This window comes from Mastacembelus armatus, chromosome 15, assembly GCF_900324485.2.
Source record: "Mastacembelus armatus chromosome 15, fMasArm1.2, whole genome shotgun sequence".
NCBI classification, from domain to species: Eukaryota; Metazoa; Chordata; class Actinopteri; order Synbranchiformes; family Mastacembelidae; genus Mastacembelus; species Mastacembelus armatus.
This window is the reverse complement of record NC_046647.1, coordinates 18,849,223-18,875,713: the sequence shown is the minus strand read 5'-3', so window position 1 is coordinate 18,875,713 and position 26,491 is coordinate 18,849,223. Positions and strand designations below refer to the sequence as shown.

Here is a 26,491-nt window from a genome sequence, read left to right as displayed (position 1 = left end):
TGCTGCCTCTCACTTATATCCCTGCATCATATACACACTGTTTTGTACTGTGGTGCTTTGACATTGTTTTATCCAAAAATACAATTACTTTATTTTGAAGTTGTGCTATTCTGTGCATCTGTTTACCTATATTTATGTATACGTGCACCTCCTACTACTATTTTGAAGTAACTGCTTCTGTACAGGCATAGCTGGAGGTGTTGGTACCCTTACACCTTTTTGAAACAGTGCTGCATTTTTCTGAGAAGTGTTTAAACGCTCTTTTGTTCTGGACGTATGCATGTCTTTTGTTTGCAGTAAAAAAAAAAAAAAAAAAAAAACAGCTTTTCCACAAAGATAAATACACAGATTGTTGTGATATTACAAATAACCCTGTCTTCAGTTAGTATCAGCAGCGTTTTCAGTCTTATGTTTAGTATCACTACATGGAACCTGGACAAGACAAAAAAGAGAGTTGTCTGATGACACAAAGAACAACAAAATTCCTAAGTGTGGTCAAGGTAGAGGATGAGAGACCACTTCCCACCTGAATAATATTCCTGTGACCATCGCTGTAAAGTTAAGAGGTTTAAGGTCTATGGGACATAGCCAACCTCATTGGAACTGGCCAAAGGAGGAAAACTGACCTCCAAGACCTGATTTCCAAGATAAATGTACAGCATTGTTCACCATTACTGTCACTTTCTGAATGAAAGAGAAGAAATTCTAGGAAAAGTCCATGTTTTAAAGAGAAACATGAAAAAAAGAAAACTGACTGAGGCTTTAAAATCTATACTGACAAGTCACAGTACTCCTAGGAGGGTGTCTTTTTGGTTAGTCAGCCCTATGTTCACAGAAGGAAAAATAATAAAGCTTTCAACGAAAAGAACACCATCCCCACTGAGCAACATGGATGAGGCTCAGTGATGGGGTTGCTTCACTGAGTCTGGCACAGACATTTCTTAAAACAGTTGCAGGTCATGGCTCTTAGAGCAGGATTATAAACCCTAACCACAAACTGCAAAGCACCCAAGAGTGAATGAGAAGTAAGCACTGGACTGTTCAGTAGTGGCCTGCTGTGAGCCCTGATCTTAATCCAGATAAGCACCTATGGAAAGAGATGCAGCTGGTGGAAGGCCCTCACCAAATGAGAGAGAACTGAGGCAGTTTGCTCAGGGTGGGCCAGACTCGAGAAGTGTACAAGTCTCATTAGGAGCTGCAAAACTGCAGGATTGCAGCCACTGTCTCAAAGGGGTGTGCAGCTAAATATTAAGCCCATGTCATTTTCTTGCCTTATTTAAAGACCATCTCCAGAGATGTAACGTGTAGACATGCAAAGAAAGTGTTAAATGTTTTTTGTTTCAAATGACAATGGTTTAGTTTTCATTCAGTTCATTCAGTTTATATGTAATATCCAGAAAACCAAAACATTGGACAAACCGGCAATAAAGCTAACAAATCAAAGTTCAAAATACAAAATAGTTCATCTGGAGTCAGTTACTTTCATTGAAAATCAGGTCAGCAGGATTCATCCTGTGGGGATCATGAAGTGTATACAAAATTTCCTGGCAATGCACCTAATATTTGTTGAGTTATTGTAGTCTGGACTATAGTGGTGGCCTGAGCTGAGCGCTGAGGAACAACCATTGATTCATAGGACTTCATTTCAAACCTTAGATATACACTAAGACATGAGGGAGTGACCTGATGGAAATATGGGTGCAGGTGTGTAGTTGTTTGGTTTAGGGGTTTGGGGTCAATAGTGACCATATGAGGACCTCAGCTTTTCAGTTCTCAGGGGTCGCTGTTTATTTTAGACCTATATGTGAAGCAACCCTGGATCAACTAAGTCTTCCAGTTCCCTTAAGCAGAGGAAGCACAAGAAATTTTGAATTGAATTTTAATCTTCTCCTAGTGAATGACTTACATTTCATAAGTAAATTAGGTGATATCCTTGTAGTTGAGTAGATTTTTTTTTTTTTTTTGCAAAGCCAGAGCCCAGATCTGTGATGTAATCAGGTTGTAACAACTAAAATCTCTCCCAAATCACCGACTGTAATGGGAAAACTGTGGTCATGCATTGTCTCTGTGGTGCTCTCTTAAAAACTGTTCATATGAACAAACAGAAGGAATAAGTAGTAGTTCAATTTGACTGGATAATTTCAGGACTTGTGTTTATTGTGCCTATAATAAGCCTGTCAGTAACTACTGTATTAATAGGATCACATGGAAACAGTTGGTGCTGCCAGATTAGAAAGCCGTGGGTGATTTCGTCTGTTGTTGGATATGGTGTTTGTCACAGCCAGCACTGCAGCTATTACTGATTTAAACCCTCGGGTCCTGAAGCATAAGCTTCAGAACACTTGCCAATACAAATATTGAACAGTGTGTGTGACAATTTGTTTTAGGTTTATTTTTAGTTTGCTAAAGGGAGTGAAGCCTTGGGTTTATAAGAAGAAAAGGAATATAAAATCTGGTAATCTAATAAAAAATTGTGTGTATTCCATTTGAGAAAATGACTTCTAGTAGAATTGTACGATAATCTGACCTGGAAGCTGGTGTACAGTTTTTCTGTAGTTATCTATTTTATGCTTCAGGGATCTCAGACGCAGTAAAATCAGCTCCTGCTTTGTTTCTCTCATTTCGGTAGTTGCCATGGTCACAACAAGCCACGGCAGTGAGTTGAAAAAGTTGAACCTTTGTGAGCTCTGAATGCGACATCACAGAGTTGTGCACATTAGTGAGAGCCACAGCTGTTCTCCCTCTCCATGCTGCTGCTACCAGTTCCTTCAGGTGCCTGAATGATTTTGTAAATGAGAGATTTTGGTTTTTGATTTGATGATTGATTGGATCAGAAAGTGTTTTTTCACTCCCTCTTTCTTGAGGGCCACTGCTCTGCTTGTTTCCTGGTTATCCCTCCCTACTGATTTTCCCCTGGGTTTCCTGTCTCGAACTCTACTGGGTGAACTGATATTCATGTTTCTCAGGTGAAACTGGCAAACCCTGAACTTCTCTGAGCTCCTTATCGGGTCTGAAGTAGATTGTGTCTAATACTTGGATTTATGCTCACATACCTGCTAAACTAATGGAGAACTAGATACTGACATTAAAATGCAGCTTTAAGTGATACACGCACACTTGCATGGCTGTAAACTCTAAAGTCTCTCAGCTTTTCATTTTCGGTCTTTTTCCACCATCTCTGTTTGCTTTTCAGCAGTATTTGAACCAAGTTGTACAGAACCAAGTGCGGATTCCTTTACTGTCATAAAGGCTGATTATAAGGACATTAAACATTCACAGTGTGTGAATATTTGATGTTTTTGATGACGACTCAAACATAAAACGTATCCTCATTTCCTCAAGAAGCAAACCTCTTTTACTGTTGGTATGTTTGAATCAAAGATGTTATTTCCACCTCGACTGCTCTTACCGTGTTCTGTGGCTCTTGAATTATGTATGTTTTTCCATACTGAACCTTGTAAACATACAGAGGCTGACCTGTGGGAATTTATTACACACGATTTTAAAAAGTCATTTGAGGGATCTTTTTTTATCTTTTTTTCTTTTTTTTTTTTTTTTACTAAATTCCTCCCAGCACATAGAGAGGAGACATTCATCAGTGATAGAGCATTAAGCACTAGTCTGAAGAGCCTTTGCAGCATCAGAATGTTGTCTCATTAAATTTAGTCTTCCTTTTGTATTTCATAATAAACTCAGAGTTATATTTAGACCGTGTCTGGAACAGGCTGCTGCTGAGGGTGGCAGTAACAAGCAAAGTGAGATGAATGTCTCTGCAGCGTGGTGAGATGTGCTCATGGTTGCTTGACCCATCTTCAGGTTTAATTTCGTACTGAGAGATACTCTGCATTCAGCCAGTTAAACACAAGGCTGTATTTATCTTTTTTATGCTTTCAGGATCCATTTCAATAAGTTAATCTGCCTCTACTCTATATTTAATAGAGACTAATTTTGCAGTGTAGCACTCTAGAGGTCTCTTAGTAGCAATCAATAACTGAGCTGCAGAGTTCAGGTGTAACTTTTAATAATTGTATGTCATATTCTTGTGAAAATATGTAATTAAATTTAAGGTTAAAAGGTGGAGTTTAATACAAACACATAAAACAGATCAGTTCACACATTTGAGAATTGTTCTGCACTTTTCAATGCAAGAACAAACTTGCTTGTCCAATATTCAGCTGTCTATTAAATATTCTGGTTGTTCTTTCTTTGTGTTTTCCAGCTTCATGTACGGGGAGCTCACAGACAAAGACACGACGGAAAAAGTGCGGCTAACATTTGAGAATTATGAGATGAACTCGTTTGAAATACTGATGTACAAGAAGAACAGTAAGTAGCAAGAAAAGACAATGTGAAATTCTACTCTGTTGTCATGCAAATGTAGTCAGAGCCTCTTTAAAATACCGCTGAGTTCAAAGACACCCCAGAACAGTTCTACCTCTCTAGGAATGTGCTAATTGGTGGTGAGCCAGACCAGAGAACCCCTCCTCAGGAGGATGCAATGCTGCGTTTCTCTGTTTGCAGGTGTTATAGGAAAACATTGGAAGTTTTGAAAGTCCAGAATATTTCAGTTACCATAGGGTATTATCATTTCATGTAATATCTTCCACTGATGATTTCGCTAAATGCAAGTTTTCATGTTTTTTATTCTTTCAGGGACCCCCGTTTGGTTTTTTGTGAAGATTGCACCCATTCGAAATGAACAAGAGAAAGTGGTCCTGTTTCTTTGCACTTTCAGCGACATCACGGCCTTTAAACAGCCCATTGAAGACGATTCCTCCAAAGGTTAGAGCCAAGCGATTTAAAATATTCAGCTTTAGGCCTTCTGTCAAGAAGGTGGGAGCTGCCAGTGGAAGTTAATTCTACTTCAGTGTTAAATGCATTTATATCCATACTTGGGAATGAATTGGTCCACTAAAGTCTATTACATTTTTTTTCTCACATGTCGTGGCATGATGTGATCTAAACCTTTTCAGACAGATTAGCCCATGAGAGAAGCGGAGGTAACATTAGTCTGCTGGTGGTCTCCTTTTGACACTGTACATTGTGCATCTGCTCTTGCAAGTACTCACTCAGTCAAATGCACACGCCATCGTAATGTTTATTAGCACACAGCACAGGTAATTACTCACTGGACTGTATAACTGGTGAAGCCAAAATAGAAAAGGAATTAGTTCAAGTGAGCAGCTACAAATAAACAGTACTAATGACAAACTGGATGTGGAACTATCATAAAATTGAGGTTGCAATTCAGGCTTCAACATCAACAGGTAACATTGAGGATTAAAGGACTTTAGCCTGGGCCCTTTATCTTGCATGAGACGTGACCTGCAGGCAATAACAAGAAGCATTTGGTTCTTGTGCCTGTATGGAGAGTGTCTGTACTTAGGCAAAATAAAATGTAGTAGCCCACGTAAGCAAGGCTGGGTCTTTCCTCGCCAGAAGCATAACAGTAATAGTCTTTAGTTCATATGACGCGTGTACAGCCTGCAGCTGAAAATGAAAAAGTAATGTGGCATCATTATACAGCAGCATATCGGGGAGAGTTCCGGGAGGGTGGGTGGATGCATCTGACTGAGGTTTGTTATGTTATGTTATGTTATAAAATGATAAGTAGTCACTGTTCAGTGCAAACTGTCTGCTTTTATGACCCTCAGGCTGGGGAAAGTTTGCCCGACTGACTCGAGCTCTGACGAGCAGTAGAGGAGTCTTACAACAGCTGCAGCCCACAGTTCACAAAGGAGAGAACGTCCACAAGCACTCTCGCCTAGCTGAGGTACGGAGGGTACCAGAGATTTTATTCCTGTTTCTCCTGTTTATTCCTATCACGTAAAAATAAGCTCAGACCTGTCACTTTCTGTATAAATGATCGTCAGTTATGGAAACTGTCACTTTGAGAGGTGTGTTTTTTCCCTAAAGATGTAAGATGCTGTGTAAATGCTGAAAAACTAGAGAGAAAACAAGTTCTGTATACTAGAGAGCAGACTTTTGACATGGAGGAACCTTAGATAAGGTGAACCTACAGGGACTTACCTAGCACTTGTTCTGAGCAGGTGAGGTACTCGCTGTCAGAACGACATATTGGAAGCTGCAGTCTAGAGTGTATTTTGACCTCCTGCTGTGTGTATTTATCTGACTGTGCTTCTGAGTTTTGCAACACACTGTTTTCTGGCAGGTTCTGCAGCTCGGCTCAGATATTTTACCTCAGTACAAGCAGGAGACCCCCAAAACTCCTCCTCACATCATCCTGCATTACTGCCTCTTTAAGACCACATGGGACTGGGTCATCCTCATCCTCACCTTCTACACAGCCATCATGGTGCCCTACAACGTCTCCTTCAAGACAAAGCAGAACAATGTGACGTGGCTGGTGGTGGACAGCATCGTGGATGTCATCTTTTTGGTGGACATTGTTTTAAACTTCCACACCACGTTTGTTGGACCCGCTGGCGAGGTCATCTCAGACCCCAAGCTGATTCGTATGAACTACCTGAAGACCTGGTTTGTTATTGACCTGCTGTCCTGTTTGCCATATGACGTCATCAGCGCCTTCGAGAATGCAGATGAGGTGAGTGTGCTGGTTTTTTACATAGAGCTGAAATTATTAGCTCACTAACAGAGCTTCTTAAATGTGATGATTTGCTTCTTTGTTGAAGGTAATTGTAAACCAAACACAAGTTATTTGAATACAACACTTTCAGGTCTGGGAAGTCATGACGGCCAAGAGTTGAATGGCCTAGTCAGTCAATTGTTTTCTTTTTTTTTTTTCTTATATCAGTCAACTATCAGTCTCCAGCCTGGTACTTTCTCACATCTAATTACCACTGTACATGTGCTGTTCCCTGGTTGTTGTTTTGTATAGTGACATAGTGAAAAACCGAGTTTGAATGAGCAGCATAATATACTAGTTTGTGTATTCATAAAAGAGGAGCATAATGAGGAGTGTTTGCTGGAGAGCTATCACAGGATCTTAAAATAATTGGCACATTTTAATTGGGGAAGAAGCATTGCATTATTAAACTGAGGCTCATCAGTGCTTTGCTGTATCACTGATGTCCTAAAACCATTAACACCTTATGACAGCTGACAGGAGGACTGAATCATGGGAAAACATGCTCTGATTCAAACTAAGTTGTTACTTTTCCAAACAAGCATTTTGAGTTGGTGACTTCTAACTGAATAAATTAGTTTTACCATCTACCTAAATATAGTATGTGAATAAAAATGATGTATAGTTTACTGAAGATCTGTCTCTTACTTTGCTCAGTCTTATGTTTTCTTATACGCAGTGGAAGAAAAGCAGGTTATTTGTTGTTCTGTTATGACGTAGTATTGTTTACCTGCATTTATTTCATCGAGCAGTGAAATACTGAATAACATGTTAAAATGTTGTGTGCTTGCTGATGACATCTATCACTGACATTATCTCTTGCAACTGCAGCTTCTGTGTCTGGTCCATGTTTTCTGGAGATCAGTTTGTTTTTTTTTTACCGCACACATACAAACACATATTGATTAATCAGAGCCTCAGGGTTCTGCACTTGCCAGTTTTCATTATATCAATCCATCATTGTGTGGGATTGTGTGTACTTAAATGTGTCATGTTGTATAGTGCGTGGGTGTTATCGCAACAATGGTTGTGTAAAATGCTGTGATAGCATTTAACACCTCAGCGTGTCACACGGCTCTCGTGGGCTGTCGGGTAGCACATACAGATAAAGGAAATCTGAAATGCTGTGATAATGCCTTCAAAAAGCAGCTTGTTGATGGGCAGCAAGCTCTGAGTTGTTTTTGCCGATCCAGCGTTTTGTCCCTTTCTACTCTTTCAATACTTCAGCATCATAAATGCTGACAGGTTCATGTGGCTGGAGCAGAAGCCGTCTGGGGTCAGCAGGAAGGAGAAACATGTGATTGTGATTTCAAGGGAAGTTCTGGTGTTATTTGATCTTTTTAGTATTACCAAGCAAAATATAAATCCAAACATGTATTTTAATAGCAAATCTTATTTGAAGACCTTGAGGTTCTTGTGCAAAATCTGTTAAAATTTGTGAAAGAACCAAACTATTGCTATTTGGAGACAAACTCCTTCACTGTGATGAAAGTAGGCAGTCTGAGTTCAGGGAAATTATAATATGCATGTACTTCAATTAAGTTTTTTGACTATTTAATAAATAAGTAATTTAATAAAGTTATAAATTAGTAAATGAGAGTGATGATGTGTCATGGTCACATTGTCAGTATCTACCTGAAAAGGAACTATAACCTGCCAGAAACTGAAAATACAGAATAAAATACAAAAGCTATGAAATCAACATGTCGCCCAGTGTGGCTCTAGTTTTTGAAGAGTAAGATCAAACTACATCAGGCTTTTGGCTACATATACTACATAGCTGCTTTTGTCTTTTAGAAACATTGATGAACTTAAAAGCAAAATCACCAGCTTTACTCTGTTACATCATGTAGGTTCTTATTGCCAGGAAATCCTGTGACGAACGCTGATTTTGTCAATATGCTCTCAGGCGTAATGTGTTTCTTTTGTCCACTGAAAGAATGTCATTTAGGTGATCATTGTTTGACAAATGATTAATCATTAGTCATTGTTGATTCAATTTTCTGAATTATTTATGAATCTGAAACACCAAACATTCAGTGATGGCTGTTTTTCTATGATCATTTTTTCAACGTGTTGTGTACTTCTAGTCGGACAAAAGAAATTTTCCATTATTGTCTTGGACTCTGGGGAATCGACTTAGTGGTGATTAGGTGATTGGAAAAAGGAGAATAAATACAGTGAAGTACAGCTTTAAAATTTTGTATTACATTATCAGTGGGGTTCAAGTGTATATTTTGCCTATGATAAGGTTATGGACACATTTCCTGTGAACCCATGACCATCCACCTTCACTATCCTCTTACAGTGTGTCTGCAACAACTCAGTGAGTCCAATTTGCTCCAAATTGCTTTGAGGCGATCCGTGGCAAGGGTGAATGAGAGTGAGGAAACAATTGCCCGTGTTATTAAAGCGGCTGAGAAACATCTTGCTGCTGCTACTGCTCTAACGACTGACATGAATAACTTTGATGGCTGTTTTCCCCCAACAGGTTTCTAAATAGGGAAGGGAAGATCATTAACAAAGAGCATCTGTCAGATATTTTTCCAGTTTTAAAGCGCTGTACATCACCTTGAGACCAAACCTCAGTCATTGTCATTTCTCTGCTGACCGATATCCCAAAACAACAAAAAATTGACCACTTCCTGTTGCAGTCCAAGTCCGTTAAAGAACCGGCACCTAATGGAGCTTTCAGTGCATGTTTGGCCATACAACACAGATAAGGCTGCTTTTGTACATTTCTTTTTATTTTAAAATCTTTATTTATTATTGAGTTTCCTATATGTTTATTCATCGCTTACTACTGATCAAGTGTCTTCTCTTAATTGTGCTTCGTTTTTATTTTTCTTCTTTTTCATCCCTCTGTTCTGTTTGCATGGCCCCCTTCCTCTTCTGCCTGTGTTCATGCATGGGACGTGATGGGAAGAATTGGAACCCCGGAGCTGTCACTCAAGTAGGCCTCAGTTTGATTAGAATATGATTATGAACAGTTCTGTGTTTTATTTCACTTGTAAACACACTCACACACACTTAACAAACATGTTACATAAACTCTCTATCAGGCGTTAACAACAGACCCTCTGACATTTATCCTCGCACCAACGTTTTAGCTCTACTGCTCGATGGCAGAATGACAGCAGAAGCAGCAATGCATGAAATAAATGTCACAGGAGGTTAAGATTTGTGCTGCTTGTGTTTTTTTTTTCCTGCTAAGGTTTTTCATTGCTAATAACATGGTGTGATACAGACAAAGGCATGTTAGGTCTAAGATTTGTGTTCAGCGGTTTGTAAATTAAACAGCAGCATCATTAAAGCTTCATGAAAGGAGATTCAGTCCTTACGTCAGCAGTAATGTCATTAGTAACAAATTGACTGTACTTATGTGGCACAGTTAAAGAAAATCAGCTTTAATATAGGGAGTTTCCAACATGATGTGCTATACGTTATAAAAACTATGTATATTTTAGTTGCCCTTTGGAGAAATTGGATGTTAAAGTAGAATTTTTTTTTTTTTTTTTTTTTTTTTTAAATTGTACCTTGTTGTAAATATATTAAATGTAGAAATATTTATTTGTTGTTTTTATTAGTTGTTTTCGCCTGTATCCAGTCATTCTAAACTAATTTGCTGGCTCTAGTGGTATATTGAAAGCACAGATATGAGAATAGCACAAATTTCATCTACTTGTTTTTGTTTTTTTTTTTTTTTCTTTTTTTTTTAGCCTGGCTTATTGTAAAGACAGATTGCTGGCTGTAAATGGTTAATATAATTTCTTCCCATAAAACCAGAAGTCATCCTTTTCTTTCTTTATGTGCAGATAAAACAAATACGACGTGTTGTGAGAGCTGGTGAACTTTAGAGGTTCTATAAAGGTGTGTTAAAGAACTGTGGATAAAGCCTGGCTAAATGTTCCCACTGTTCTTATGCAAAGCTAACGTTGTTGTCTCTAGCTTCACATTTAGGATGCAAACACAGGAGCCTCATCTAACTGTCAGCAAAAAGCAATAAGCACATTTATCAGACTGCTCCTTTAATGAGATCTGTTTCATATCTGTTCAATGATGAACTTTTTTCTCGCTTGTGCTTGTAAAGTTTGTAGCAGAACCCAAACACGACTGCACTGATAATTGAATTGTGCCGAAGCTCCGGTCTGTAAAGTGATTTTATAGAAGCTGAGGGGTCTGGTAGGCAGCTCAGATCAAGTGACGGTGAGCGCTGCAGTTGTACTCGCATTGCAGACCACAGCACATTAGTAAAATCAATACCCCTCCCAGGCCACACATACAGAATAGCACCAAACTGCAAAGCAGACTGATGGGATTGCAGTTGTCTGTTTGAATTGAGTGGGTGTTTCAGTATACACTTCAGCAGAGTAGACATTTAGCTGCTGGTTATGTAACTGCCAGAAGTTGTAAAATATCATTTCATTGAATGAGGACGTTTTTAAAATCAAATCTGTGTAACACTTGTTTTGCCTTGTTTTCTACATGTATTCTGTTTTTGCTTTAATGGTAACATCACATTACAGTAACACTTTGACTCTCATATTAATTATTTAAAATGCTTTGAAGTATTTCCTTTTCATTGCACTTTGAGAAACACATGGTATAGATTGTCTAAAATCTGATGTAGAAGTCAGACCCTGAACACACACACACATTAATTCATCCTATTTATGTTCACATGGGGTTTCATTGCTACTTTTATATGATAAATATTATAGTTTAGTGAGTGAGGTAGTGGTGTGTTAAATCTGGCACACATGGGTAGATGGCAAAACATAACAAACCTAAACAACTACATTTTTAACTAAAAAAAAAAAAAGAAGTCCAGCTACAATTCAACCACCCCATACTTAGCATTTAGTATAGAAACATTTTAAATGGATTAAAATACTATTGGGTAGTTATAAGCAGATATAAATGTTAAGTTTTAATTGCTGAGAAGTGTTGTGCCTTATGAACACTACAGTCACTTATGCATCCTTGCAGCTACATACAACTACAAAATATATTATTGTAAACCAAGTTTTAATTGTTGATGCTGCTCATGAATGTTGATTTAGGGAGGTGATGGTGTATTAGTGGCACCATCTTGGTATCATTATATTTTCAGCTGTTTTCCTTTTAAATCGTGAACTCACAGCAAAACCTACTAGTCCAAAAATATATTTAGTTTCTCTCTGTCTTCGATAAATATCGTTTCACATGTCTGTCTCTCTTGTCTTTTATTTCTTTTTTAGGGGATCAAAGGGATCAACAGTCTGTTCAGCTCCCTTAAGGTGGTCCGGCTTCTCCGTCTGGGTCGGGTTGCTCGTAAACTGGATCACTACATTGAGTATGGGGCAGCTGTACTGGTCCTGCTGGTGTGTGTTTTTGGCCTAGCTGCTCACTGGCTGGCCTGTATTTGGTATGTTCATGATATTTATTTTTCTTATTAATTTATTGCTACTTACAACTTGGTTGCATTGTATAGAGCATATGTATTCCTGTTTGGATTTCTCATTTTTATTCCTGCACAGTTGTCAAAGGGATTTTTAAAAATGTTGCGGATACTGTACTTTCACAAATTATGTTACACAGATAGACTTCTACCTTCTGCCAACACATTTTTATAGCAGAGCCAGTTAATATAATGAGGCCATTGATTAAGCTAATTAATGCATTAATTAGCATTTGTGTTCGTCAACATACTTAATTTCACGCAATAAAATTGCATGTTTTTTTTCACACCTTCAAGCCAGAAAGAGTTTTTTTTTTTTTTTTCCAAGAGGATTTGTTTTTCCTCATTAAAATGCTAATTTATGGAGCATTGGCCTCCAAAATCTAATCAGATCAACTACTCTACAGGGGGCAAGTGTGGTGGAAGCATTAAGTTTCCATCATGTGTTTTCTTGATTTATTATGTTTATGAATGTCTTTAAAACCACAGAATGACACAGATGCCACAGTGATAACTTCATGTCCAGCAGACCTAAAAATATGTTTAATAATTAACAGAACTTCTTTTTGCAGATGTTCTTTCGCTTTACACACATTCACTGACTTGAATTTTTTTTTTTTTTTTTTTTGAAAAACACAAATAAAACAAAACAAAAAACATGAGCTACAACATTGTGTATGTCTTCAGCATTATAATGTCTTCAGCATTATAACTTATAGTCACAGTTCACAGACCAGGAGTCAGCACTCCACAAGAGGCTTTAGGCAATAGCATCAACATTGTATACTGGAATAAAAGGAGCTGGTGTTGCTCCAAAACCAGGCTCAGATACCAATAAAAATAGCTCCTGTATACTTTTCCTCAGTGAGGTTTCTGTGGTTGCCATGGTCACACGCTGAGCTGTGCTGTCGAGTTGAGAAAAGTTAAACCATCGTCAACTCGGACGACAGCAGCAAATAACCAGGCCTGCTCTTAACACTGGCAGTCTCCACTTTGAGTGTCTCATAGGTGGTTATGATATTACAGGATCACCAGTAAATAAGAACAATTAAAGCTTCTTACACAAAATGCATTTCAGCCACACGTCCAGCCAACACGGTACATGGTTTGTGGGGACATTTTGTCATGTTAGTGTCTGTGATTATAACTGACCACGCATTTTCTGTTTCTTTTATCTGTCTGTCTGATAAAACCCAATCTACTAACTATTTGTATGAAATGCGATGTCTGGTACGTAACTGATGACTTGCACTCCAGGTACAGCATTGGTGATTATGAGGTTATTGATGAAGAAACCAACATGCCGCGCATGGACAGCTGGCTCTACATCCTGGCTGAGACGGTGGGCACACCGTACCGCTTTAACACCAGCGGCTCAGGGAAGTGGGAAGGCGGGCCCAACAAGGACTCCGTCTACATCACTTCCTTGTACTTCACAATGACCAGCCTGACGAGCATTGGCTTCGGTAACATCGCCCCAACGACAGACGGAGAGAAAATCTTTGCAGTGGCCATGATGATGATTGGATGTGAGTGGACACATTTTTCCTCTCTCTAATGTAGCAGATAGACGAGATACACGAGAAGCTTAATTATGCTCTTTAAAGCCACATTCCATTGAAGTGGTTGAATAATATGGATACAGCTATTAGAGAGTATCCTGAAGCCGAGAATATGCTGCTCAAGTTTAATATTGTTCAGTACCAGAATTATTCACTGCAGTTTTTATTTAATTTGAAGTATCACTGGCCTGTGTGGTGATTTCACTGTCTACAACCTACACTACTGTATTCCACATGAAAATCTATTCAGACTAAAATAACGTGTGTTTTTTGGCCACTGATTTAGTTTGAATATGTCTTTTTGTTTCCGCTTCACTTCAGGTAGGGAAAATTCAAGATTATCTACAGTATGAAAATATAATTTCTAAATGTGAGATCTCAGGTTTCAAATGTCCACATATTAAAACTGTAAACTGATGTCTGTTGATAGGGATGTGTGTGTGCGTGTGTGTGCGCGCGTGTGTGTGTGTGCGCGGTACAAGAAGGTGGCAGCTCTATTTTCAGTCCTATGAAGGAGTAGCCCAGTTGTCAGGGAGCACCACACCAGAGTTGGTTGAATCATTGAATTATCTGAGATGAGTGTTCACGTTTTAAGGCTCCTACGTCACTGCTGTGACCAGTGCAGTGACATTTATATTTATTTATATATATATATATATATATAGTACAGTAGGAGCCCTGTTTTCTTACCTACCTAAGACTCATCACCTCAGTTTGCTGGAGTTTGTGTTAAGCCTGTAACCATGTGTGTTTTGATACAGTGAAACATGAGTCATATCAGAACAAAAATACATAATTATATGAAAAGAATGACATTAACAGTATTAAAAATATCCTTTTATGGCACCTACTGTGTGTTGTGTGACAGAATCAGCCAGCTTGGCTGTAGACATAAAAAAAAACAATGAGCAGGTTAGTAAAGAAACCAGCCCTTACTACATAACAAAACAGCTCATCTGCTAAGTAGGAGGCAGATTTGCGTGCCCTTCTTTCCACATCTTAATATAAAACATTTATTGGGGTTTTTTTCCGCTTGTGTGGTTCACACTACATGGTACAACATTGTACCATTATGTGTGACTGCACATGGAGAGCAACACCTTAGAGCAATAACTGACACTGCCAGATCAATTTAGCACAGCACTGCCTCCAATCCCTCTGCAGTCTCTCCTCACCTCCCTTGTACTTTTTCAGCCACAATCTCAACCCTGAGATGAGAGGATGATTGCCCCGCTCTCTTCCCATTTGGCTCTTCGGCCTTATGAACACACTCTTGCAGGAACTGGCAAAACTCATCTGCAGACTTGCTTCTGTTTTAAATTTTTCATTGTGAGAAACAAATCATCTTAAAGCATAAATATCTAAAAACCAGACACCCTCAGGAGGATTCGGTTGTAGATGCAATCTACTGTAGTCCATGGCTGTTCTCTATGAAATATGGATGCCCTGATACTGTTCTATTTTTATCAGCACTGGATCGGTGCTGGCAGCAGAAAATCACAGTGTGACAAGGGATTGGGGGGTGGCATGGTGAAGAGGGGGCACTATACATATGTCTTGTTTCTATAGCAACGGTCAACCTGGGGCTTGAGTTTTCCACCAACTGTCTTTTAACTACCTTCAAACAAGGCAGCTGCCGGCTGCTGAGGCAGGCTCTGATGAAGTTGTTTACATCAGCAAGTAAAGAGCGATGTTGGGGACTAGATGAAGCTCCGTTCCACAGGGACCGATTGAGTTTCCTTTGTTACAGCATTTTCTGCTTATCAGACAAGTGAGTGTTGCCATCTGTGCACAGGCTCGAGGTAGCAGTTATCCCAAAACTTTGGCAACTTCAAAAGTAGGCGATTGTCAAATCATCTCAGGTTAACTCAGTTGAAACCTTTTAAAAACTTTCCCTGATCTATTACCTGTGCAGCAATAACAAAGACATAGGCTATAAATAGAACATAAAGAATATCATACTACACTGTAATGCTTGAACACAGCAGTATAAGTGAGTAATGGTGATGAAAGTTATAGCTGTTCTTGCCCTTAAGGAGTTTTGAGCTCTTTTTAATTAGTATTATTCCCTGTGAAATTTTTCAACACTTTGATTCAAGGTTGTGCGGTATGAAATAAACAAACACTCATAAACTCATGCACAGGTTACTGTCATCATCTGAGGATAATTGAAATGTGTGGCTGGCATGTTTCCTCCTCGTCCCTTCTAGCAGGCTAATTAGGGCTCTACTGCCAAGAGAACACCAGACACAGCAGACATCTAATGGCTTTGATCCACACACATACACCAGCTGTTGCACCAGTTCAGGCTCCCAGCCACCACAGAGAAGCACTGCTGTATTCTCTCTTTTCCTTTTCTTTAATTTGTCTATCACGAGACAAGTTAAGAAAAAAGATCTTTATTTAGTAGCAACTGTGTGGTGATGGATGGTTACACATGCACACTCAATCTGTAATTATTTTGCCCTTTTGGTAAAAGTTCTGTGTGTATTTGGAGGCAGTGATGAGTAGTAGTGGTTCATTTCCACATGATTAAAATGCTTATTACATGAATCAATATTAAGTCCTAAGACACATTTGATTTGATTGTGTGTGTGATGTAGTGTGTCCAGATTTCTTGTAAATCCATATTCAAATGTTATTGTAAATCCAGCTTTTTTTTTTTTTTTATCTCAAGTTTTGAAAATGATATTGTCTTTTAGTTTACACCTTTGTATATAATCATAATATACTAATAGGTTTTGTAGATTTGTATGTCCTCAAAGTATGTTTTAGTTCTTTGACAAACATTTCATGAGGACATTTTTATAAACCACATTTTGGACATTTTTATGTCCTTGTAAGTCTAGTCTTATATATTTTAGCTCTAGCTTTAGAAGCTTTGGAAACCAGGTATTTGAGATTTTTATGTCTTTTCGTCTTCTTTTTAAAAATGCATGAGATCATCCTTAAAAAAAAAAACAAAACGTCTACCTCAGTAGTATTTTTTAAAACACTGAATCTTATTAAAAATGCCCAGTGTAGTATTAGATCTATAAATGGGTTGTATGGCTTATTGAGCAAACATGTCAATTTCATCCATACAAGTGTTATTGTATGGATGAAACAACACAAAGTCTGCAGAAAAATAATAGTATGAATACTTTGACTTTTCACATCCATCATTTCAGCCTGAACAGCAAAGAAATGTAACTTCTCCCTTTTTATCCTCACTATATTTCCTCAGCTCTTCTTTATGCCACCATCTTTGGTAACGTGACAACGATCTTCCAGCAGATGTACGCCAACACGAATCGTTACCACGAGATGCTCAACAGTGTCCGGGACTTTCTCAAGCTCTACCAGGTGCCCAAGGGTTTAAGTGAAAGAGTTATGGACTACATCGCATCCACCTGGTCCATGTCACGGGGAATAGACACTGAAAAGGTACATCACCTTGTTCTAATAGGTCAAGGGTTGTGCCGTCAGGAAAACTTGTGTACTAATGGTTGATTTTAAGTCACACAATTGAACTGAGATGTCTTGTCGTCTTCATACATTAGGCTTCACACTGCTATATATCATGTATTTGTCTGCCTCCAACCACACTAAAGGGTCTAAAAATGGCACCTAATCCCTCTCTGCTTGACATTCATCTTCAAAGAGATTTGTTTTAAAGGCAGAGCCCTGTGACCGCCTGGCATCCTGTTGTTTTGGTGTGAGTGAACAACACACTGCCACTCGCTGACACTGAGCAGAGAGGTGGCTGGACTCTGAGATAGTAGCAGCTTCCACGTGATCTTCATGTAAAACTCCACCATAAAATATACGTGACATATTCATCCTGTCCAGCAGACAGGTGGACCTTTGGTGAAATACATCTCAAAGCTACTAAAAAGAAATGTATCTGCTATATAAGAAGATGGCAAGTTATGGTTGTTGTAGTACAGAGTGTAGTTGATCACACTGCTTGGTCAAGTCATCGCAGCAAAGTATATGATTAGCTAACATGACAGAGTGCCCATCTAAAACCTCTAAAATACTGTGGAGTCTGATCAGCTCTAGATTGTGTATCAGCTCTTTACTATAATTCAGCATGAACCTGATGAAAGCTCATCTCTCTGGTTGTTTCTCTGCAGGTGTTGCAGATTTGTCCGAAGGACATGAGAGCAGACATTTGTGTTCATCTCAACCGGAAGGTTTTTAAAGAGCACCCAGCTTTCCGGCTGGCCAGCGATGGCTGTCTTAGGGCGCTGGCCATGGAGTTTCAAACCATCCACTGTGCCCCAGGCGACCTGATCTACCACGCTGGTGAAAGTGTGGACAGCCTGTGTTTTGTGGTATCAGGATCACTGGAGGTTATTCAGGATGACGAGGTCGTGGCCATTTTAGGTGAGTGGGGTGCTTTTATATAAAAATCCTGAAGTGTAAATTCTTTTCTCCTCATGTTTAAGAGTTTAAATGTGGATCATGTACGTGCTTTAATGTTCAAAAATTATTGTGGATGATCTTTACCTTTATCTTTCACTTTACACTTTCACTTTCATCAGTTTACTAAATATGGGCACACGACGTCTGTGAATCTGTAAAAGAAAAGGCCTCGATTGCTGATGTACATCTTCTAACCAAACCACGCTGAACGTCTTAACACAATTAAAGGAATACACTACATATGTTTGTTTCATGTCAATGTTTCCTAACCCCCCAACTGTCAAGGGACCTGACCCAGATCTGCTAAAGTGTTTAATAATATAAAATGATGGATTTTTCTTAAGCTTTAAAAAAATAGGACACACAACCAAAGGTTTAATATGCAGATACGCTGCTTCAGTAAATTGCTCCTATCTGAATTTATTATCTTAGAGACTCCAAAGATCCAAAAACTGACAGTGAAGATGGAGAAGTCTTTCAGTCAAACTGTCTTCAGGCAGTTGTGTCATGTATGTGCATATAAGACTTTTGTTCAAAGACATCCTGAGAATCTTTTCTTTCTGTGCTGCAGCACTTTCCACTTTCTGACTGCAGTGAAAGCTGAGCTGTTTGTGAGGTGTTTTGTGCAGAGTCATGAACTCGGTCAGGATTTGGACAGGAACGTGTTTGTCAAACACAGTCCTCTCTGTGACATTTAATACAGTCCGACTTTTCCAACTTGATCTTAGTCTTACAAATGACCACAGATCTCATCTGTCTGTCCTGCTTAACTTTGTTTGGATGCAAATGGTTATTACTAATACTAAGTGCTGTACACACTTGTTACTACCTATTTCTGGAAAGATGTATTTGAGTGTTAGAATACAGTTCACAAAACATTTTTCCGTCACAGATCCTCACACACAGTACACACAATACATGCCTACACCCATGCCCATATTAATTATATCAGCAGAAAAAAAAAAAGCCTAAACGTGTGAATGCTCATCTGTAAGCTATCAGATAAATCCAACAAGAAATGTGCACAGTGGTTCAATCTTTTTCCATCGTGTGTACAGAAGGTCACAGGGACGGCTTGGTTAGATATGCTCTTTAAGTCCTGTGTGGGTGTTTGGGTCATGTCTGAATCTTAAGCAATTTTTATCTATTTCTGGAGGAAAAATGGCAGATTAAAAGAAATTGGAAAACTAGCTGGTGAACATGCAGCTAAAGAGCCAAATGTTTGCCTCAGGAGTTGATAGAGACTAAGCCCAGCAACAGAGCTAAACTTTGGACTTAAATTCATCAGGTGGCCAGAATTCCAAAAAACACACATTTTTAAAATGGTTCCCAATTTCTTTAAATATTTTCTCCCACTGTGGTTATGATGTTATCAGTGCTGATTGAGTACATAGACACACAGACTCAAGAGCCATGGCATTAAAGTGAGACCCTACCCAGAACCAGACCAGTTCCAAACTGTCATGATGATAATATTTATTACTCTTACATTGCACCTTAACTTGATTTACATTTTTATTTCTCTGGATACTAAAAAATATGATCCAAGCTGGCCTGGTAAAATCCCTGCAGAGGATTGTCTAAATGTCATGCTTTTAATTTGCTAAATGATTGATTTGGTTATCAATGTATGTTATGCTCTACGGCCCAGTGACACAATCAGCTGTTTTATTTATTTTTTTTGTCAATAATTATAATCAGTTCCACTTTGCAGCGATCAATATACTATCAGCCCAATTTCATTGATCCAGATTGAGACTGCAATAGGGGCTGAAGTGATGAACAAGTTAATACCATGAATCAATTTCTCATTAGCCTAATAGGGCACAGTAGAACAGAACCAGATAAAGTATTCCTGAAAACAAGACGACCATCTCATCTCATTTACTGCTACTAGTACCACACCTCTATTTAAGGGTTACTGATCACTTTAGCTTGTTTTGACATCAGTGATATTTTGATTCATGACTAATTTTTAATAGGATGCATGCTGTGCTCGTGGTTCAAAGTAGTAATCAGATGTTTTTAGTCATGTACAACCAAATTCATTAATATTTTTTGTGGTCATGCTGCGTGGAAAGCTGTTGAATTAAATGTTGATTACAATGAGTAACAGCACCTCATGGTTCATAGCTGTTAGATGGTCTTGAAATAGTGAATCTACATTACTGATCTATTGGTTGAGCTCCGACTGTGCTGCACCCGACAGTAAATGGAGCACCTCCTGTAGCAGTTTCTGTCTAATAGTTGTTTTTATGAGCTAAAATTAATAGCTTGTTAATGAGAATTTGGGTTTGTCAACATTATTATCAAAGAGAAAGACCAGGTCAAACCAACATTATGAGAGGATTACCTGCTCTTCATTCTGCAGGTAAAGGAGACGTATTTGGGGATGTTTTCTGGAAAGAGGTGACTCTGGCTCAAGCCTGTGCCAACGTCCGAGCTCTGACCTACTGTGACCTCCACGTTATTAAACGTGACGCTCTGCAGAAGGTGCTGGAGTTCTACACTGCATTTTCCAATCACTTCTCAAGAAATCTGCTGCTCACGTACAACCTGCGAAGGAGGGTGAGTGGCCCTTCAAACAACACCAGGAACAAACACGTTATAGTTCATGCAGCTCAAATTTGGCCTTTAGACAGATTTTCTGAAGACTTCAAATATGAGCTCGTTTCTACAGCTGCACACACAGAGCTTATTGGAACTAGTTATATATGTTATTACAAACCACTGACTAAACTATAGCGATTTTTAAAAATACTTTACAATGTGGCAGATGAGGGGTCGATCTTTATATCTGATTGGCTAGTCCTATAAAAATACTGTACATGTGATCAATCATGTGATCACCGGAGAGTTGCTTATTAAAGCTACTTCTTCACTTATGGTTTAAGAAGTCACTTGAGAAATGTGATTAAGTGCTCACACTTTGTGGGGGCAAATACCTTTTTTACTCTCAAGTTCAAATCCAATAACACATGCCTTGATTATCAAACGCACACTGTATATTGTGTAGTCCAGTTGGTGACCCGTGTCTGCAGCTGTTCACATTCAGCTTTTTATCTGACACCTTAATGTTGGTGGACACCTTAATGCTCATCTTGACCATATTTTTTCGTAGACATATGTCTGATATGTTATGTTTGCAGCCCTAAGCTCAGCAGCTAATACACTTTCCTGTGGCTCCTCTATAGTAAAAGCCTCCCTGCAAATTGCTGGTTGAATGAATTTAATGCGGAGCAGAAGCTGAAGTAACTTAATGCAGCTGAACAATATGGCATGAGTGGAGTCAACAATAAACCACAAGGTTGATATCACTGGAATTTAGTGAGGAAGGAAACAATAAAATCTGCTATAAAGAGAGACAATTACTGAATATAATTACATTGTCAAGCTGATGCTGAAAAACTCAGACCATAAATAATATTAAAAATGGGGTTTAATCTTCAGTATTACTTTATGCAAGGCTTGGGAACATTTCACATCAACAAAACCACATGCTTAGAACAGAATGTACACTGTAATAAGAACAAGATTTGAATTGTTCCTTCTCCACACTGTTTGCCTGCTTCTCAAAATAGGAATAATTGGATTTTTACCTCCTTCTGACCTGGTACTCTTCATGTGGACAGACTATTATTCCATCCTGTTTTTTTATTTTGGTGCTGAGTCATAATTGCTGTGGTGTTTTTTCACCGTGCTTCTCACAGTTCACATAGTAATAAGTGTGGGCACGTACAGTGACTGCTACTCTTCCTACAGTTTCCACATGTGCAGCCTTTTTTCTCTCTCTCCTATTTTAACATCATCATGTTAAACAAATTGTTTGACACTGTGGGGAATTTCTGAGTTAGATGAGAAGACTGATGCTGTATTTCCTCTAATCAAAGGTGGTTCCACTTTGACCTGCTGTTTAAATGTTTGCATCACCATAATATCATCAGCTCATGATACATTTATATAAGTATTTTGTCCTGTAAGTCTCAGAGAGAAAGGGAATATTCCCTAAAATGTATGTTTATTATCAGTTCAAATTGCTGCTACCAGGAACATTTCTTCAGAAAATGTAGAATCACACAAATTGACCAACACTGGTATATAAGTATCTGACTGGGAAAGAAAACCACTCTCTCTCCTTTTGTTCAGCTGTTATCAACAACACAAGTGTAGCTACCTCATTCGTAATAAGGTTCGCCTGCCCAAGAGACTGCAACTGAGATTGGACTGCCTGCATATGGGGAAGCAATCTCCTGTGCTGCATTAAAGTCCCTATTCACTGGTGTCCCATACTTTAATGTGTCCCATACACACGTTATGGTGTCCCATACTTTCTGAATACATACAGCAAGAAAAGAGATGGTCTGAATAAGGAACAACACATTGGTTTGTTGTATTACTACTTTTTTCTCATGAACACAGTGAAAACAATCTCTAAAACCCTAAAAATAGTCTGACATTTTGGCAAATTTGCTTATCCAAGAGGTGGAGCTAGACAAATAATATCTGCTTGTTGCAGACATATCAATATTAGTGCTGTCTGATCATTTAAAATTACAGTACAGAAATGCCAAACTAATTTGAAGTCATTTAAAAAGTGTCTTTTTCAACTGTGAAATTTACATTTCATAAACTTAACATTTATCAGTGTCATAATTCTTTAGCAAAACCAATTTAAATCCAGTATTGGCTGTTCTATAATGAGACTAAGATAAAGAATAAAGATAATGAGTTAAATTATTTTTAGCTTGTAATAAAGACTGGAAAAAGGGGCAAAGTTTGTGGGAGTACTCAATTCTTTTTTGTATGTTTAGTCTTGTAGCCTCTGATACATTTAAAATATCTAGAAAAATGTAATAAATGGATCTGGAGTTGGTTAGTTGTTCATTTTGTTAGCATTCAACCACTACAGTTCAGTTTCTTTAAGAGCCTGTGGATAAGACAAGTGAGATTTAGTCGTTGAATGCTAACAAAATGTGATTCATTTTGTTTTTTACATTCTGTTGTAGATCGTCTTCCGAAAGATCAGCGATGTCAAACGTGAGGAAGAGGAGCGACAGAGGCGTAAAAATGAAGCCCCTCTGAACTTACCACCCGACCACCCTGTACGAAAACTCTTCCAGCGCTTTCGACAGCAGAAGGAAGCTCGCATGGCAACTGAGAAACCAGAACTGGATGAACATGATATCGAGAAAGGTCCCCTGTATGTGGATGTCCCATTAGCTAAAACAGCCATTACAACTACCAGCATTGTCACAGTAACAGAAAGCCCAGCAACACCCTCATCTTCAACACCATCTTCCACACCTTCAGCTTCAACACCCCCGAACTGCACTCCAACAGACAAGGCAAAGCTGCAGGTGCCATCTCCCATTTCTTTGGTAGGAGGCCGCTCTGCTGAACCGGTTAAAGTCAAAGGTTGGGGTCGTTTCAAGGAGTCCATGGCCAAAGCCGACAACTGGAACAAAGTTTCTAAAGCTGAATCCATGGAGACTTTACCTGAACGGACCAAGGTGCATGAATCACAAATGTCTCTAAAGAAGACAGATTCATGTGACAGTGGTATAACCAAAAGTGATCTGCGCCTGGACAAAGTGGGCGACTTCCGCACGACACCCCAGGATCGCAGTCCTGCCCAGCTTCCGGAGACCAGGCACACTTTTTACCCCATTCCAGAGCAAACGCTTCAGGCTTCGCTTCAAGAGCTCAAACTGGAGCTGAAGGACGACCTGAAGAACCTGAATGTCCGAATGTCCGACCTGGAGGCACAACTTGCAGAAGCACTGCGCCTCCTCAAAATTAGGAAATCAAGTGCTGGTTCTCCACAGCCTCTTTTTGACATTTCCAGACCTGCTTCACCAGAAATGGACAAAGAGGACATCTTCTCTTGAAGCACTCGTCAGGCAACTCGTCAGGCAACAGTTAACTCTGATATCAGCTGAAATCCAGTAATATCCCAATTACTTGGAAAGCTGAGGCTGCACTGGGCACAACATTTAGATGAGGCAATGTGTGGTCTTTGAAACACACCAGCCTTTACAGTGGCGTGTACGTACTGGTGGACAAACGAATGTCATGTGGAGAAGGCGAGATTGAAGCCAAGATTTTGGTGTCATACCTTTTGAACACTCTGAGGTTACATAAAAACTTACAGCTCTAGGTTTGTACATATGCTTGATTTGTTTTTCCATTGCACTATAATGGAAAAATAGCTAGAATGGTTTGATTATATCTTAAATCTGTTCAGATTGTGAGAATGTCGACAGAAAAACATAGTTTTGGCCTATATCTGTCGAGCTCAACAGACACAGCATGACACACTGGTTTGTTATAGAATCATTTGTATGAGATTCTTTGCATGTTGCATCAAATAGAGACATGCCTCAAATTGCAGATGGTGCATATTTGATTAATTGAAACGGCACAGAGTCATTTGCATTATGTCACAATGACAGTGAAAAGGACAGTTACAGCAGATGCTCAGAGTCATTTCTTCCAACAACTGATGAACCCTTGTATCAATATGAATTATACAATAGATAACTCCGACCAAGCAATCAGCTTTTCACAAACATCTTCTAGCAGAGCCCATCATTTCCATAAACCATGGATAGTATAATGAAAAATGAAGGCAGTGTGAACTAGCAGCAGTGAGCAATGTCCATCTGTCTTTATATCTAGTCCATTTGTTATCCTGATGCATAAACACTACAGCTTACACTACATACATGATTTATACAGTATATCCTGTAAGGGAGCCATGTATTTGCAGCTGAGATAATGCAGATGGCAGTGCCCTTACTGCATTTTAAAACTGTTATGAACATAAAAAGGAACTCAAAGTAAAACTATAAAAAAAAAAACTTTTTGTGTAGAATCCTAACAAACATCTAGAGCGTGCAGGCTGATAAGTGGCTCCAGATAAGGGGACTGAGATGTTAATGCTTTTCTTTTGCCTGCATTGGCCCCTGAGGTACTGTTTTTTCACATTTGTTACACTAGTTAGCATGCATGATTTCCTATATCTTTTCTTCACTTGATGCAAAAACACCATGCCATGATGTTTTGATACACAGTTAGGGGCAAAGATAGAAAAAATGTTCAGGTTGCTATAAGTGTTTGCAGAGCAGGTTATATCTTTCAGGACTTTGAGGCAATATCAGCTCGCTTCTGGCCTCCACAAACAAACGTGCTCCCTAAATGCACTTCCAACATGGGAGCACCTGTCACCACCTGAGTGCACCTGCTTACACAGTAAATGACAAAATGTTAAAATCAGGGCTGCAACCATCTTTTCTTTCTTTAATCTGCAGATTCACTTAGTCTCAGATATGAAATCACAAAAAACAAACCATCCCAACTTTGCAGAGCCCACAGAATTAGTTTTAACAGTAATAATTTACAAACTGAATGGAAAGGAACTACTACTGATGACAATGTCCAACATAAATCACATGCAGCCAGTAGCAATAGTATATCACTGATATTAACCATTGTTATATTTCTAAATTAAATAATTTTAAATAATTGTACCCGTGGACTAGAACTCAAAACCAGTTTTGGCTTTCTGTCTTGAAGATTAAAATGTTTGACTGCTCCTTTTTTGATTCTATCTGTAGTAAAGAGCATTATTTTAAATGACAAAAATGACCATTATACTATATTATTTATTTTTCAAATGGATAAATTATGTTTGCTGCATGCCTTCTCTCTTATAAAGACAAAAGACGAGCTGAGACAGACACAGCAGAGGATAAAAGACACATTTAAACACATTGTGTAGCCTCCATTCCCATCAAAAATTCATCTTACTAAAAATAAATGGGCATGTCATCACATACGTGAAAACCTGTCTGGGTTACAGCTAAAGAATTTAGAGCTGTAGAGAAGGAAAGAAGCACTAAAACCCTCCAGCTGTGACCTCACTATGACCTCACTACCACAGAGGCTTCAGAAAACAGAATCAAATTGAGGCCTCACCATGTCACGGCACAGGAAGACAGACACGTATTGGCGGCCACAGTGCTCATCTAACACGACCAGTTTTTTAAAATGTTTGACAGCTTTAAAAACTATAAGAAAAGTTTACAACAAAAGTGTTAGCATTCTTATTTCCTGATCACTTCTTCAGGGCTCTTCAGCACACACAGTGGCTTCACACTTACGATAGATTTATTAAGGTTTATTAGTCTACATTTACACTGAACCTTCAAATGATTAATCAGGTACAAAGTCAAAAGCCTTGTGATGACTTTGTCCTTTTTCATATCGTTATTTTTAATTTTGCTGTGTCAGCAGGACAGATCTGACCAAATCCCTTCCCAGCACCAAAGGAAAAAAATCCTAGAATGTTAATTAGGTAAAATGTTTACAGTTCAATGTAATGTTTACTCAAAACTATTTTTTTTAACTTTATATACAGAGACAGTTCCCTCTGCCTCTACTCTTTATGCTAAGCTACAGTAATACACATGT

General features: G+C 38.7%; 1 protein-coding gene across 2 annotated transcripts in view; it reads left to right on the top strand.

Annotated features, from left to right (window-relative positions):
- kcnh1a (potassium voltage-gated channel, subfamily H (eag-related), member 1a) overlaps positions 1 to 24,101 on the top strand; it is a 29,404-nt gene extending 5,303 nt beyond the window's left edge. Inside the window, exons 3-13 of one of the 2 annotated variants that reach the window (XM_026309397.1) lie at positions 4,220 to 4,326; positions 4,654 to 4,782; positions 5,655 to 5,773; positions 6,173 to 6,565; positions 9,534 to 9,560; positions 11,848 to 12,014; positions 13,305 to 13,576; positions 16,836 to 17,035; positions 17,728 to 17,980; positions 20,391 to 20,587; positions 23,026 to 24,101. In XM_026309397.1, the coding sequence (XP_026165182.1) occupies positions 4,220 to 4,326; positions 4,654 to 4,782; positions 5,655 to 5,773; positions 6,173 to 6,565; positions 9,534 to 9,560; positions 11,848 to 12,014; positions 13,305 to 13,576; positions 16,836 to 17,035; positions 17,728 to 17,980; positions 20,391 to 20,587; positions 23,026 to 23,907 (2,746 nt within the window). In that variant the 3' untranslated portion in view covers positions 23,908 to 24,101. The remainder of the gene's footprint in view (positions 1 to 4,219; positions 4,327 to 4,653; positions 4,783 to 5,654; positions 5,774 to 6,172; positions 6,566 to 9,533; positions 9,561 to 11,847; positions 12,015 to 13,304; positions 13,577 to 16,835; positions 17,036 to 17,727; positions 17,981 to 20,390; positions 20,588 to 23,025) is intronic. The other variant, XM_026309396.1, reaches the window with a different exon arrangement.
- Positions 24,102 to 26,491: the final 2,390 nt, after the last annotated feature.